General features: G+C 42.6%; 1 protein-coding gene across 1 annotated transcript in view; it reads left to right on the forward strand.

Annotated features, from left to right (window-relative positions):
• Window positions 1–16,081, forward strand: part of peak1 (pseudopodium-enriched atypical kinase 1) — a 111,928-nt gene that overhangs the window by 74,400 nt on the left and 21,447 nt on the right. Inside the window, exon 4 of the mRNA XM_026175233.2 lies at window positions 4,583–8,117. Within this exon, the coding sequence (XP_026031018.1) occupies window positions 4,711–8,117 (3,407 nt within the window). The 5' untranslated portion in view covers window positions 4,583–4,710. The remainder of the gene's footprint in view (window positions 1–4,582; window positions 8,118–16,081) is intronic.

Raw genomic sequence — 16,081 nt, forward strand, 5'->3', positions numbered from 1 at the left:
GTGTGTGAATGTGTGTGTGAATGGGTGGATGACTGGATGTGTAAAGCACTTTGGGGTCCCTAGGGACTAGAAAAGTGCTATACAAATACAGGCCATTTACCATTTACTATTTTTTTTTTCCCCAGTGTTAATTCTAAAAGCAAATTTTAAATTTTAAATTTGACTAAAATGTCATTTAGTTTTGGCATCTAGGTTCTTTTGGTTTTAGTCAACTAAACATTGTAGAATATAAGATTGTTGTCGGCCAAACCTAAAGTTGATTCGGTTGACTAAAATATAACTTGTAAAAATGTTCTCCTGTTTTTACTGGAGAACGTTGCTCTAATGGGTTTAAAAATTATTTTCCCTTGACTCTTCTTTTCTTCCTAAGTGTTAACATGTTACGTATTCATGAGAAACAAGTGTGGGAGCTAGCTGTACTGTTCCCCGAGGGCTGCTGAAATGTGTTCCTCCAACATTACTAAACAAGGAGATTAATTCTGATTGGATCAAACTCTTCCCGCCTTTCTACAAAACTTATTCAGTTCTGATTGGATCTCATCTCTCTAGAATATTTTCATCTTGTTTTTATTTGTTTATGAAGGAGTCAATACTTTTCATTATAATTTTTGTCCTTGTGCATCAGCTTTTATTTATGATGAAAATGAGCAAACGGTTTAGAGAAATGCTTCTTTCCAAGCAGTTTGATTTATTATTGCAGATGCTCTGATCATTAAATGTAAATAATCTGTGATTGTTAGTGTTACATTTATAGTAAATTTTTAGGGTTTTGACCAAAAGTGTTGCAGTGTGCTGCAGTCATGCAAGAACAGGTGGTGGGAGGTCTTGTAAGTTACATCATGGATCTAGTTTTGCTCAGAAAAAAATCTATAATATACAAATATGTTTTACTTGTTGCTGGGTGCAGTGTCATATTAGCTCCCACTGTGACAGGATTTGAAAATAAAATCAAACAGCAGCAGAATTTTAATGAGGGAGAAGAAAAAAGTAAAATATGTTGTCACGTCCATCACGGGTGGTTTCTACTGGTGGATTTGTGGATGTGACACATTAAATATCTGATATTTCCCAATTCTCTCAAGTGTGATCAGAATTATGGCAACAATGAAAAGTGAAGTATCTTATTAGAAAGCACCCTGATAGCTGCTGCTCATAATTTCACCAAACTGATTTGGAGTCAATAAACACAATAAGGAGTCTTTTTTTCCTGATTTCCACAGAAAACTGCTCGCTTCCTCCCCTCCATCTGCTGTCTGTCAGGGAAGAAATAATGCACTTACAAAGTCTGCCAGGTCTACATCTTAGCTGCATTTTTTTAGTGTGCAAAGCATTGTTGAAAAAAGTGAGATCCTTAAGTCTCAGGATCTCGTGGATGTTCATGGAGCAATGACCCACAGTTTGCGCTGGAGCAGTTTGCAGCCAGTTGTAAAGCAGCTAGGATGAGAAGTGGCACCTCTGAGTCTGAGGCCATGGTTCTGAGTCTGAAAAGTGGCATGCTAAATCAGGGTTGGGAATGAGTTGCTGGAGGATCTCAAGTGCCTCAGGGTTTTGTTCACAAGTGAGGGAAGAAGGGAGTGGAAGAGTGGCAGGCGGATTGGTGCAGTATCTGCAGTATTGCGGATGCTGTACTGGTCTAAGTATGAAAGTGAAGCTGTTGATTTACTGATCGATCTACATTCCCACCCTCATGTATGGCAACAACCTGTGGGTACTGAATGCCAGTGGCATGAATAACCTTCCTGTGTGGGGTGTTTGGGCTCTCCTGTAAAGATAAGGCGGGCGTCCTTTCGATTTTTAAAAGCACATGTGAAAAAGCAAAGTCCTAATAATGTTGTCCTGTAAGGGTCAGAATTGGACAAAACAATGATACGTGCCGTCACTGTAAACGAGCAGAAATACCGTTAAGGTCCTTTCACAGACACACTGGGCTTTCTTGGGCTTTAGAAAGTTACTTTTTGAAAGTCTGCCACAGTGCCTACGTGTCACACTGTGACAGCTTTGGAATAATATTGTGTGAATTACAGCCACTGTTTCCTGTGTGGATGCAGCCTGTTCGGTGTAACAGGATAAATCTTCTCCCGCCCAATGTGACTCGGTCAGCAGAGTTTGATTCAGGAGTTCCTCTTTTATTGTGTCTGGCCCTGGGCGGGGTGTTGTCATTGTAACATCCTTCCGTATGGGACCTGACGTCCATGATTCACCTAACCCTGCTGATATCAGCTCTGCTATGAGTCATCCACAGCTTTATTTGGTTAACTGCTAAGTTCAGTCATAAAAGTGCAAAATACTCAAAGATTTAATTAGGTAAATATTAATTTGCTAATGCTTTTGTGATAAACTGTCAGAAGAGAAGAAAAACCAAGGTTCTCTTAACATTGTTCTGTTAATATTGCATTTTAAGTTTCACAGGTGGTCATTGTAGAATGTCTGCATGATTGTTATTTGGTTGCCTTAAAAAAACATTCTGAAAATCTGTGTTTGGATGTCTTTTTACCTATAAAGCATATTCACTTGTGAGACCAGCCCAAGTGTTTTAAAATAGTCCATTGGTGGACCCTATATGTCAAGCAAAGCTGAATAAGCTCTTAAATCCCAGCCAAAGACATAATATTGGTTTAGAAAACAACACTTAAATTTATTGCTTTTTATTGCTTTTTTTTTTATGCACCTTCTTTTGTAGTTAACTGTTTTATTGTATTTTATTTTATTTTTTCCTTGAAAATAATCTGTTGATGGCAGGCTAGTTTTAGAAATGGTGCATAAACTGCATAAACAGATTATGTAACCTACCATTCCTGTGTAATATTTAAACATGGACTGAGCTTGAATTTAATTGGCTATTTGAGTTACACTTCACTTATTATCCATGGATTTGATGTTAATGTGGTATTTCAGAGCTTGTTATAATTGGCTGTGAGAAGCTGGACTGGTCAATCAGGATAAAGCACATCTAAATGCTAATGGCTTTTTCTTTGTCTTTCTTCCTCCATTAGATTCATGATTTGCATTGAAGTGTGGCTTAACCGGATATAACAAGGGTTCCAGAAAAATGTTTAGTCCCATCTTTCCTTCTTTGAATGTATTTAGTAAACAACTAGGGTAGGGCCTTTATCACTCTGCTACTTTTTGTTAGCATTGTATAATTACAGAAGTACATAAATATGACCGGATAATTGGACTTGTGCTGATAACCAGAGTTTTAAATGTCAGCCTTTGTCATTTTACAGATTGAATGGTGTGGATTTTTCACCACTGATCTTTTTTTTTTTTTTAAGTGGGTTGTTTTCTTTAATAGGTGCCATTGTTTTTAGAGTTTATTTTACTTAAAACAGTAACTGTGTGGTTCAGTGCCAGTTTTCAGGTCTTTGGTTGTTTGCATTCAGTCCAGCATGAAGAGAATATTAAATGACCCAATTTCAACAGGTGATTTAATATTGAACAGACAGAGGTGTCTTATTGAATGCTTATTTTGAAAATAAGTTTCAGTCACACCCCAAAGGCTGTGAACTGTGTATGTTCTTGTATATTTTTATTTTTACTTGGTTTTGCCTTGAGGCTTTACTCTTTGATATTTTGTGGATTTCAGTCTAATTTCCAGCAGTGAAACATCAAATATTGACAGTTAAGAGGAAATCACTCACTGGCCTGATAACACATTTTCCATAGCCATCAGTCATCCCTCATTGTCATCAAATTTTATGTGAATATGTATCGGAAGAAGCCCTGCACATAGTAAAGTGGTTAGAACTGTTCCCTCACAGCAAAAAGGTCCTGGTAAAGTCCAGTCTGGGGCTTTTCTGTGTGGAGTTTGCATGTTTTCCCCGTTTTTCCTGCTTGGGTTCTTTCTGCACGCTCGGACTTCATCCCACAGTCCAGAAACATGCATGAGGTTCAGTTAGTTGGTAAACCTAAATTGTGAATAGGTGTGAATGTGAGAGTGAATGGTTGTCTGTCTCTTGTGTTGGCCCCATGACAGATAGGCAACCTCTCCAGGGTGTACTCCACCACTCACCTTGTGAAGCTGGGATACCACCCCCCCCCCCCCCCCCCCCCCCCTTGCACACCGGAATTGGATAAGCAGAAGAAAATGGATGGATGGATGTATCACAAGAGCCACTGGTCACACTGATCATGTGTGAACTCTGCTGAATCACATTTTCCATCTGAGTAACAGTTCATAGGGTTTTGGATTTTGATTCAATAACAACATCAGTGACTTCATTTTACTTAAGCTTGACTCAAACAGTCCATAATAATACAGAAATAACCTGTTTCAGTTCCCACTGCTTCTGCCCCTTGCCTTTCTGAGTCTTGTAGGACCATTTTGGGTTAGAAAACAGATCAGCTCCCTGTAGGATGGACTGAGGTAGTAGAGAAAGTTTGCCACCTAATGGAGAAATTGAAATACTGCTTTTCTGAATCATTCTCTCCCTCCCACAGATGATTATTTTTTGTTGTGTTTTTGCTTCTGCCTTTCTGCCTCATCCTACTCTTTGTTACCAGTGTTGCATGAATAAATCTAAATGCACAACTAACTGAATTAAGTTGAATGTATTCTTTTCTCTCCTGTTGTGTTTTTCAGGTCTGAGGTCCTCCACGTTTGAATTGTTTCAATCATTATTCATCTACAGATACTCACTGTAGTTTGGAGCTTCATGGAGGGATTTCCTGTCCACTGACCTAAAGGGCTGACCTTCTGGACCCGCAGCCATGTCGGCCTGCAGCACCTTCACAGAGCACGTGTGGAAACCAGGCGAGTGCAAGAACTGCTTTAAACCAAAGAGTTTGCACTGTCTAGCTCAGAGTAGTGGAGGGAAGCCTCCTTCTGAGCAAAGACCTCAAACATCCCAGCAACAGAACCTTCCAGCTGCTGGTGCCAGAGCCAATCCTAACCATACCACCACCAACTCCCAGCGGACTGGCAGTGGATCTGCTCGCTCAGGACACTTCCGTCCACCTGTGGCCAAGAAGCCAACCATCGCTGTTAAGCCCACTATGATGCTGCCCTGCTCCTCTGCAGGACTTGATTCAGATGGCAATCTCCAGCAACCACCAAAGGTAATAGAGCAGGGGAAAACATCAGCCTTCACAGTCTGGAATCGCAATGGACTGAACCGCAAAAGACCTGGTGGGCCCAGCAACAACAATGAAGGAGAGGATGACAATGATGAGATTGAGGGTTATGGACCACTTAGCCCAAGGACACCTAGTGGAAATAACAACAACAGCAGTGGATTGACAGATGTACTTAAAGAGATTGCTGGGTTGGGCCCTGGTTCTAGTCCCACGCAACTTTCTGGCTCAAAGGACTTGTTTTGGGGTCGGATCAGTAGTTCATACCGACGATCCTTAGAAAGAGGCATACCAGCTTCAAGCTGTCTGGCTATGGGAAGTAGTAGTGGTGGTGGTGGTGGAGTTGGGAGCACTGCTCAAAAACGGGTATCCCTGAGCGATAGTACCAAGATCATCAGCACAGAAGGTGGTCGCTTTTGTTATCCGGACTTTACAAGTGAAAGTGAAGATGAGGAGGATGAAGATGATGATGATGAGGAAGACACTGAAAGGGATGATGATGAAGAGCATGAGAGCTGGGATGAAAGCGATGAAGAGTTGGTAGCCATGGAAATCCGTATGCGAGGACAACCACGATTTGCTAATTTCCGTGCTGCCACATTGTCTCCCGTTCCCTTTGCTGCGGGGAAAAAGTGGAATACTGTGCCGCTTCGCAACCGCTCACTACAGCGAATTTGTGCGGTGGACTATGATGATAGCTATGATGAGATCTTAAATGGCTATCCTTCTGTGGATTCCAATGGAGGGCTGATTTCCTACGGACCTCACGATATGCTAGGCAGCGGCTTCCTGTCAAATTCTGAGTCTGCCACTTCTCCTGAATCATCGTCATCAATACCGGAGGATTCTCGAACAACATCCAGCAGTGGTAGCAGCGCTAACTGTGTCCTTCGAAATGGCTTGCATTCTCCCACATTTTGTAAGCCACCTATCACCTGCACTTCTCCTCCTAAGAAGGAATCTGTCAACAGGGCACTGAGTCCACTAAAGGTAGCTGAAACACACAAGGCTGTCCTGGCTATCAGATTAGAGGATCAGGATGGCAGAGAAGGGATGCCAATGCCCCAAGCGCTTCCTGGTCAGCCAGTCACTATAAGTTTTAGTCCCACAGAGGAGCAAGCTAAACCATACCGTGTAGTAAATTTGGAAAAGTCATTGATCTGTAAGCCTTACACTGTAGTAGATGTCTCAGCATCCATGGCCAATAAAGATGAACAGATTCCAGATTCTCAAAAACCCAAAAACCAATCGATGCCTTCAAGCCCTACGACATCTAGTAGCACTCCTTCAGCCCAGGCCGTAGCTCCAATGTCCCCAATATCTGTGTCTTCTCCTGTGATGCCAACATCACCTACTTCTTTTGCTCTGTCAGGTTCATCCCAAAAGAAGATTAGCAGCATACGTTACCAAGAAGTGTGGACATCAAGCACAAGCCCTCGCCAAAAAATACCTAAAATAGATTCAGGGGTTGGGAATAATCCTGTCCCTGCCCTGACCACTCAGCACTGCAGCCACAAGTCAGCTCCCACTTCTCCCATTGCTGGGCTATCTTCTTCTCGAACTGTACCTGTGAAATCCCCCAATTTATCAGAGATCAAATTTAACAGTTTCAATAATGCAGGCATGCCTCCTTTTCCCATTATTATCCGAGATGAGCCTGCTTATGCCCGCAGTGCCAAGAATGCTGTCAAGGTACCTATTGTTATTAATCCAAGTGCATATGATAACCTAGCTGTGTATAAGAGCTTTCTGGGACTCAGTGGGGAGCTACCACAGACAAAAGGGATGGGTAATAGGGTAGCCAGCCATACTTATGAAGAGATTGGATCCTCTGAGAGTGTCCAGTCCGCCTCAACAGAGAAAACTCTCTCTGGTAGAGGAACATCAGAGCGAGCCTCCTTTGAAGAGACAAAGGTTCCACTTGAAGCAGTGTCAAAAGCACCAAATCTACAACCTAGAACCACTACAGACTCTTGCACTGTGACAAGCACTGTAATGGGCTCGACAAGTGGGGCATTCTCACCCACTATATCAACAAATTCTCCCGCCAATCCTGCCATTACTGCAAATGCAAATGTACCTGCAGCCAGCACTACTGCCAGTATTGTTACACACACTTATAAGACAGGTGGAGATGCTGCTTGCAATAAAGATGATAATACAAGCTTAGCTTTATCTTCTGGGACAGCTGTAAGCCATAGGGAGGAAGCCAGTGCTGTGCTTTCACAGATTGTGGCCTCCATCCAGCCTCCTCAATCTCCTCCGGAGTCCCCATCAGCACAAACCAAATCTTTTAATTCCGAGGAGCTATATGCCCTCCCACCTGATGCCATTAAGGAGACCCTTCTTCGGCCCAAGTCTCTCTTTTCCCCAACTGATGGCTGTCTTTCCAAGTCAAAGAAAGACACACCCTCAAAAGTTTTGTCTAAGTCTCAGAGTGCCTCTGCTGCTGCCCCACTCTCAAGCCCCCAGCCTGAGCCCACTGCCCCCTTCCCTCCTCCAAGATCTACATCCTCTCCTTATCATGCTTCTAACATACTCCAGAGACATTTTGGAAACTGGACCAAGAGCTCTGCCTCCAGTTCACCAGTGCGACCTGGCGAAGGTGAAGCGAGTCCTGGAGGGGAAGGGAGACGTAGTTTAGCAGAAAGCTCCAAACCTAAACGCTGGATCTCCTTCAAGAGCTTTTTTCGTAGGCGGAAAGACGAGGATGAGCAGAGGGAGAAGCTGGAGAGAGAGAAGGAGAAGGGCAAGCTTGTCGGGCTTGATGGAACTGTCATTCACATGCTTCCACCACCACCAGCTCAAAATCAGCACTGGTTCACTGAGGCAAAAGCAGAAGATCCCACCCAGAAACCAACCATTATCTTCACCTATAAACCAGACACTGGCAGTAGCCACGGCGATGAAGGAGAACTACGGGTAGAGGAGTGCAGAGAAACTACAATACTGAAACCTGACGGAAACAAAGATCCTAGGCCTTTGAGTCCAGGCAAAACAACATCCTCACCCAAGGCTGGAGGAGAAAATTGCAAGGATTTAAGGTATTTTAAAATTTTTGTTTAGTCTTCTGAAACCAGCAAATGCCCTAAAAAATGCAGTTATTTAATTGTAGTTTCGGTTTTCAATAAGAATACTGTCAGAACATGAAACATGTTCATGTTCAAACATGTTCATAAAATCTCACCACTAGATTTTAGTAGGTTTGCAGATTGCAGTGTTGAGTTCTATTGTCTTACCCCTCTCAATTCAGCTGCATAATCCTAGCTACGGAGCGTGCTGACAAACAGCTTTAAAACTTTGTCAAATGAGCCCGATACATGTCGATATGAGTCAGTGAAGCTCACTTCTGACCGATGACAGCAATACTGAGGTGAGTTGTGATAAATATCCTGACCCTTTCTGTCAGTCAGATCAGCTGTTTTTGCTGCTGTTAGGCACAGTTAGCTGCTGTTAGCCAGTGTTAATGAAACTTTCCTTGAAGTGGATCTGACATTGTTAGACCTTTACACATAGCAAATAATTGCATTTTCACATTGTATGAGAGTTTAAACTGTCGGAGGGAATGTGAATTTTTTTAGGACACTCAAGCCTAAAATTAGCTTGGATAATGTTAGCTTATAACATGCTGTCGTTGTTTAGCTGGCTTGTTGTCAGCTGTCTGGAAACGGGATGATCACATGTCACATTAAGTAACTGTGACAATATCAGGAATAAATAATCATGTTTATCGACAAGGATGATGTTTTATTCAGATGCTGGTGGTGTTGTCACTTCCCTTCATGTTTTCACTTCTTTCACGAAGGAGACCCCTTCTCCGATGATAAACCATATGTGTGATCCTTCATATCTTCAATCTGAAGGTGCAGACAGAAATAACAATTTGCCTGCAAGCTCTCTACTCCTCCACCTTTAGCTTACTACCTATGTGGCTGATCTCTAACTACATACATAAAACGCAATTAGGCAAAACAACAATGTCCATCTAGGCTACTATATTTGAAATAGCAGGTCAACATGACATTTTCCCCTCCTGTGTGTTTTTAATGGATTCATTTATAAGTTTATGAGAATGCATCAGTTTGTTGGAGGATGTAATTACAACTAATCACTGTATATTTATGAGTGCAATATCCTTTTCTTGTACTAAATAACCTAAAAAAAAACTACTAATTGTACCTTTTTAACTTTCAGCTAAACTAAACCTTGAGTTGAATTGTGTTGCAAACAACTGCTATAAAATATGTGATCATTTCAAAACCAAAAACTAATACAGTTGTGGTGTACAGTATATTCTTTACTTAAAGTACAAAAACAGAAATAATACCAGCATTGTGGGGGTTATGACAGAATGTGGGGTTTTTTAATATAGGATAACAATATAGGATAAATTGTTCCACTAAAAAACAAACAGATTTCAACCCTTGGGACATATTAAAAGCAAAATTAATATTTTTTACCCAATTAGTTGTAGATGTCCATTTTTGTGTAAGACTCAGAGTAGAACTAGTAAGAATCTATCACTCATGTTCACACATGTTTTTCCTCTGTTACCTCCAGCGAATTAATGAATGATTTTGCAGTGCTATGCCAGTATTTATGGAACGCCAGGACTGCCATAATGAATTAATTAAATACACCATTAAATAATTAATTAAATGTGGCAATAATTAATTAAAATTGGAATTAATTAATTAAATAAATAGTTATGATATATGTAATTAATTAATTATTGACACATTTAATTAATTATTTATGTATTTCACATTTTAATTAATTATTGACACATTTAATTAATTAATTATTGACATATTTAATTAATTATTTATGTATTTCACATTTTAATTAATTATTGACACATTTAATTAATTATTGACACATTTAATTAATTATTGACACATTTAATTAATTATTTAATGATATATTTATTTATTTCATTTTGGCAGTCCTGACGCCTGGCTCTCATCATGAAATAATTTTATCTGTCAGCCTCACCCATCAAACTCAGGGGGCGGGGTTAACGCTGATCGAGTCAAAACCATTGCTTTGGCCTGGTGGCCATTGTTTCTAGCACACAACAACCGGCATGTGGAAGCTAACAGAACTGAGCTTTGAAAAACCCTGTTTGTGTGTTACCAAATACCGTTTTAATATTTTTTTAGCCGAGAATGTAGTGGTTTAATCTTCATGTGTCTGGTCGGTTTGTCAAGATACAGCCTCTTTGCAAAAGTGTTTCGATGATTTCGGAGATGTCGTCCCAGTCTCACGGCAAAGCGTGGGATAGACCCGCTCGCCTCGCAAGCAATCCCACCGACAAAGCGCAGGCCCCGGTACACAGCTGTAGTAACCCCCGCTGACTTCTTTTACTGAGGTTATATTTATCGGTGTTTTATTTCCTGATGTTCTTATGTGTCCTACGTGTTTCAGTCGCCAATTCTGAATTATAACTAACATTAAAAACATGTTGTGGTGGGGCGTGGTCTGCGGGGCCGTGCGGACGCACCTGCACGGCATCCGCAATCACGCCCGCCGTGTTAAAACACGGGGACTCAGGGGTTGGTGGTGGTGTGGTGTGATGTGAATCAAATAAAGTTGGCTCTGAACGTCGCTCTGTGGTCCCGCCGTGCCTTATTCATGCCACATTGGTGCCGAAACCCAGGAGGCGGCATGGCGGGTACCTACCAGAGCCAGGAAAGGAAAGAGCTGGCCGAGATGGTGGCCGAAATAGCGGCCACCCAGCGGAAACAGGCGGCGGAGGTGCGTCGCCAACAGGAGGAGCTGCGGCAGGAGAGCGAACGCCACCTGGGGAAGATGGCAGAGCTGGCAGCGCTGCTCTGGGCCTGGGCGCCACCCCCACAAGTGTGTCTCGAGGACAGTGGAGGAGCCGTGTGGGTCACCTCGGCAGCCGGAGGTGGTGGACGAGCCACGCGGGGGTCCGAGCCTGCCGGAGGAGGAGGAGCAGCAGCCGGGTGAAGGGCTGCTCCTGCCGGGAGCGGTGGAGGAGCCGCTCCAATCGGAGGCCGAGGACGAGGCGGGCGAGGGTCTACACCTGCCGGAGGCAGAGGAGTCGCTCCACCCGGAGGGGGGCGAGGGGCGGTGCCTGCTGGGGGCGGAGGCGCAGTGCGGGGAGCCGCTCCAAACGGGAGTGGCGGAGGCGGTGGCGGAGCAGCTGTGCGGGGAGACGGAGGTCCCTGCTCCAGGGCAGCCTGTGCAGCCGGAGTTGGAGGCAGAGGAGCGGGACAGCCCCGCTAGGCCGGGGATCGGCGGGCTGGCTAGTCCAGCCTCGCTGCCACCAGTCGATTCTGCGCGCCTGGCGTCTGCCCAGCCGCCTGTGTGCAGGAGCACACGGCCATGCCGGTGGGGCCGTGTCCGCTTGCTACGCGGCCGACCTCCGGACCAGCTTCGCCGTTGCCGCTGGATGCGCGGGCGGCCACCAGAACGGACGCTTCCCCGTCGCTTGGTCGGGGGCTGGGGCGCCGATGTGTAGGGGCCGAGTCTCGCCCCAGGTCGCGGGGGGGAGTAGGTTTGGCCGGATCACTCCCCGGCCTCAATCGGGCGATGGGGGTATGTGGTGGGGCGTGGTCTGCGGGGCCGTGCGGACGCACCTGCACGGCATCCGCAATCACGCCCGCCGTGTTAAAACACGGGGACTCAGGGGTTGGTGGTGGTGTGGTGTGATGTGAATCAAATAAAGTTGGCTCTGAACGTCGCTCTGTGGTCCCGCCGTGCCTTATTCATGCCACAATGTTTAAGGAGGAGAGAGAGCAAATCTGTTTAACATCTGATCTTTGGGTTTTTGTTCAGTAATCAGCGTGACCTGTGTATAAACACATAAAAGAGATAACGTTGGTGTTTCCGTCATGTAGTAACTGCTGGCTTTAACTGTACAAAGGTTGTTCGACACTATGAAACACATACAGACTTCATGATGTTCGGCTAATATTTTTATTGTGAATATTAATCATGCTGACCTCGCTCTGTACACCACGCAGCGAGGTCAGCATATCCACGATATCCTCAGCTCCATGAGTTTCCCAGCTGACTATCTAACTGCCAACTATTCCAGAGACGTGAAAATATACAGCATAAAGAAAAGTGTAAGAGACTCAGCAGCAGATTAGAATTACAGTTATACATTTAATAAATCACCAAATGAATCCAAGAAACGAGCAAACCTGTTCCGACAATTTGAATTTGTATTCCCTCAGCTGCAGACTCGCTGCTGTTTAAATGTTTGAAAAGGAAGATTAGATATAAACAAACGTCAAACATAGACTCAGTCTGCCTTCACATTTGATATGAGGCCAGCACGTATAGTGGCCTCAGCAGGCTATTACTGAAATACACGTGCTATATCATAAACTATGATATAAACAGGGAGGTCCTATTAACATGTTTAGTTTTAAAGGACACCTTCCTGCCTTTAGTCTCATTCATGAGCAGTATTCGTTTTCTTCTAACATCCAGAAGTCTGCACAATGTGTTTCATAGTTTGTAACAAGCCTTTGACAGGTAAACATAACATGACCGAAAAAGCAAAAAAAAAAAAAAAAAAAGAGAGAGAGAGAGAGAGTGTTGATATAAGAAGAGAAAATGCTCTCAATTATGGAGACAGGCAAATGGTTCATTTATGTTTGATGTGTGTTTATTCCTCCCTAAATATCGTCGGTGAAGTTCGCCATGCACGTCAGATTTTCCTGCGCATTTTTATACCTCTGCCAACAGAGAGAGAAAAAAAATCACATTCTAACAGACAGCTGGTGCTTAGAATACAGTTGAATAACTATTAAAAAACAGATGATATTTAGATGATAGTTCAGTCTAACACATGTGCCAGTGAACCATTAAACGTCTGTGAAACTATGCAGTTATGAAACGTAACTTTAACCTCAGCCAAACCGATTTGCTCAGTTGTAAATAAAACAGCGAAGTAAACGTGACCCGACAGACAGAACCTGAGTGAATGAAGTCCAGCGTTTAACCACTGAGAGCTAAAACTCAGCTGAGGTTTGAAAGCTGTGTGCTGGTGATTGGACATCAGCCGCTGATGAAGCTGTTCGCCTATAAAGTGCTCTGTAAGGAAACGAGCTCCAGCAGCTCTGCGCTCGGGGAAAACACTATATTTACTTATCTTGTGCAGAAAAATGCGCTGACATTGCGTTATATCGAGCACCAGCTGCCCAGTTAAACTGTGACTATCACCAGGTAACGTAGGCGTGTTTCTTGAATTAGCAGCAGGTGTTAAACAGCTGACAGATGAGGAGGAGGATGCATGCAGGTAAACTGAGGGTCTGCTGAGCTGATCGCTGGTTTCGTGAGAAAAATGTCAGCTCGTTCTTTATGTTACAGAAGCACAGAGACACAAGACCAGGCGGAAAGAGACGATCGTTCGGTGAAAATGAGAATCTGCGAATGCAACATGTGGAACACGGAGAGTGGAATATGTAAACAAACCGGTTAATGTACCCCCTCGGTGCGCTCTGCATGCTAACTGTTAGCAGAGCTAGTGAAATCTCTGAAAACATCTGAGCACTTTTGCAAGCATGTTCTATGTTGACAACCTGACCAGACATACGGCGCGACATTCGCGGCTAAAACACTGTTAAAAGTGTAGCTGGTGACAGAAAAACGGGGTATTTTAAAACTACACCACCACCATTGCTGCCTGTGATTTGATCTGCATTCTGGGATAACTGGCTGCCCCAAGTCTACACAAGCAATCGATTATCTAGGATCGACCTGTTTTGACTTACTTTGCACGGCAACCAATCAAATGTTAGAGAAGCTGCATGGGCAGCGTTAACCCCGCCCCCTGAGTTTGATGGGTGAGGCTGACAGATAAAATTATTTCATGACGAGAGCCAGGCGCCGGGACTGCCAAAATGAAATAAATAAATATATCATTAAATAATTAATTAAATGTGTCAATAATTAATTAAATGTGTCAATAATTAATTAAAATGTGAAATACATAAATAATTAATTAAATGTGTCAATAATTAATTAATTAAATGTGTCAATAATTAATTAAAATGTGAAATACATAAATAATTAATTAAATGTGTCAATAATTAATTAATTACATGTGTCATAACTATTTATTTAATTAATTAATTCCAATTTTAATTAATTATTGACACATTTAATTAATTATTTAATGGTGTATTTAATTAATTCATTATGGCAGTCCTGGCGTTCCATAAGTATTACCATTACCTACACAGGTTTCCTTCATTGTACTCATGGGAGCCAGCTTAATATGAACATGCTCAGCCTTTACCAGCTGCTGCTTCAAGTGTCATAGTTGCTACTCTCCCCGTCATACATATCAGTCATCACAGATTTGAGAGGTATTTGATCTCAATCGGGCATGTCTACTTTCCTACTTACCCAGCCCACTGTGGTGTGATCTCTTCTGTAATATCCTCTATTACCTGCACAGCAGGCTTTGCGCACAGTGCATTCTTTAAGAGTAGCCCTCCGTTTCCTGCAAGTCGTTCAATAACACATTTATTAAACCCAACTTTAGACTGAGTTTTCCCTGCAGCTAGTCAAAGCTGCGGCTGTATCAAAGCTTCAACCACATTCATATGCACTCTTTCACACTAATTAGCCCTCGCAGTGTAGGTGCGGTGTTCTTGTATTCTAATTTCACAATTTTTCTTTGACCTGCCATTGCCCTCAGTATATCTTGAGGCACTTTTCCTGCAGTGTGACTAATGGTGCTGAAAAATGATAACCCAGATATTATCAGATGCATCGTATGTTCTGCACTAAACTGTGAGCTTGTTTGTGACTCAGAATTGAAGCATTGTATAATTTTACATTTAATGTAGGGATGGTAAATAGTCAAATCAGCTAAATGTGGCTTGGACTTTGGAGATATTAAAAAGCAATTATGTCAAAGTTTCATATTTCTTTACTATTTGTTGACAGATAGAAAATGAAAATGCTTTTGAGCTTGAAGTTCACCAGCTACAGTGATTTGTCTATGATTGGTTTTTCTTTCTTTTTTTCAACCTATCAAACACCATATATTAGAAAATATTTTATAAAAATGTTTTGTAATATATTAGAAAATACTCTTGAATTTATTTGAATGACCTCCTTGCTTCCCAAGGTTGCTTTCTTCTGTGTTTAAATACTGAGTAAAAAAAGCACATTAAAATTATTTTGCATAATTGGACCTGCTACCATAGGGTCCATAGGGCTCTATGGTGGCTGAGATAGGGTCCAGAGAATGGATGGATAATTGGATTGGACCTTTTACTGGAGACTTACTGACAACAGCACCGTTCCCTCTCCTGTTTCATGTACTGTAACCCACAACTACCCACATTATTAGGAATAACTTTCCATAAGTGTTACTGAAGATGCATCACATCTAGACACAGTTTATATCTTTTTCTCACCTTATCTCTCGCCTCCTGCTTAGTCCCTTTATATCTGTGCCACCCTCATATTGTCCATGTCCTGTTTTGTTTTTCTTTTCCTCCAAGAAAAGAAAATGTTTTCCCACCATTCTTTTCTCTGTTTAGTGTAGTTTTTCACTCCTCTTCTATGCTTTCCTTTCAAAAATCTTCTCTTTCGAGCCCGAAGCACTGTGAACTCCTAAATATTTCACTCCTCCATCTTGTCAAAAGCTCAGCCCCATTCTGTCTCTTTTCTTTCTGCTGCTCAAGCTCCTATCTCTCGCCTAACCTTATAACAACATGTGCAAGAATCAAATGTGCACTGCTTCTGATAATATTATTGCACGTCTGCTGAGTGCTTTACAGCAGTGGGCTATATTGGGGTGTGCTCTATATACCCACTGAGAGCACCCAGTACATGTTGCCAATACCTACTAGTAATTAGTCCAAGCAAAGCTTGCACAGAGCACAAAGGATTACTCAAATGAAGTGAGAAGGCTTTCCATTCCTGCTCCCTACAATGAGTGTCCAGATAATAAGTCCAGAAATCCAGACGATATGCTTATTATTACAGTACAGTGCAAAGGTTTTGAGCT

This window comes from Astatotilapia calliptera, chromosome 7 (assembly GCF_964374335.1).
Source record: "Astatotilapia calliptera chromosome 7, fAstCal68.1, whole genome shotgun sequence".
In the NCBI taxonomy this organism is placed as follows: domain Eukaryota; kingdom Metazoa; phylum Chordata; class Actinopteri; order Cichliformes; family Cichlidae; genus Astatotilapia; species Astatotilapia calliptera.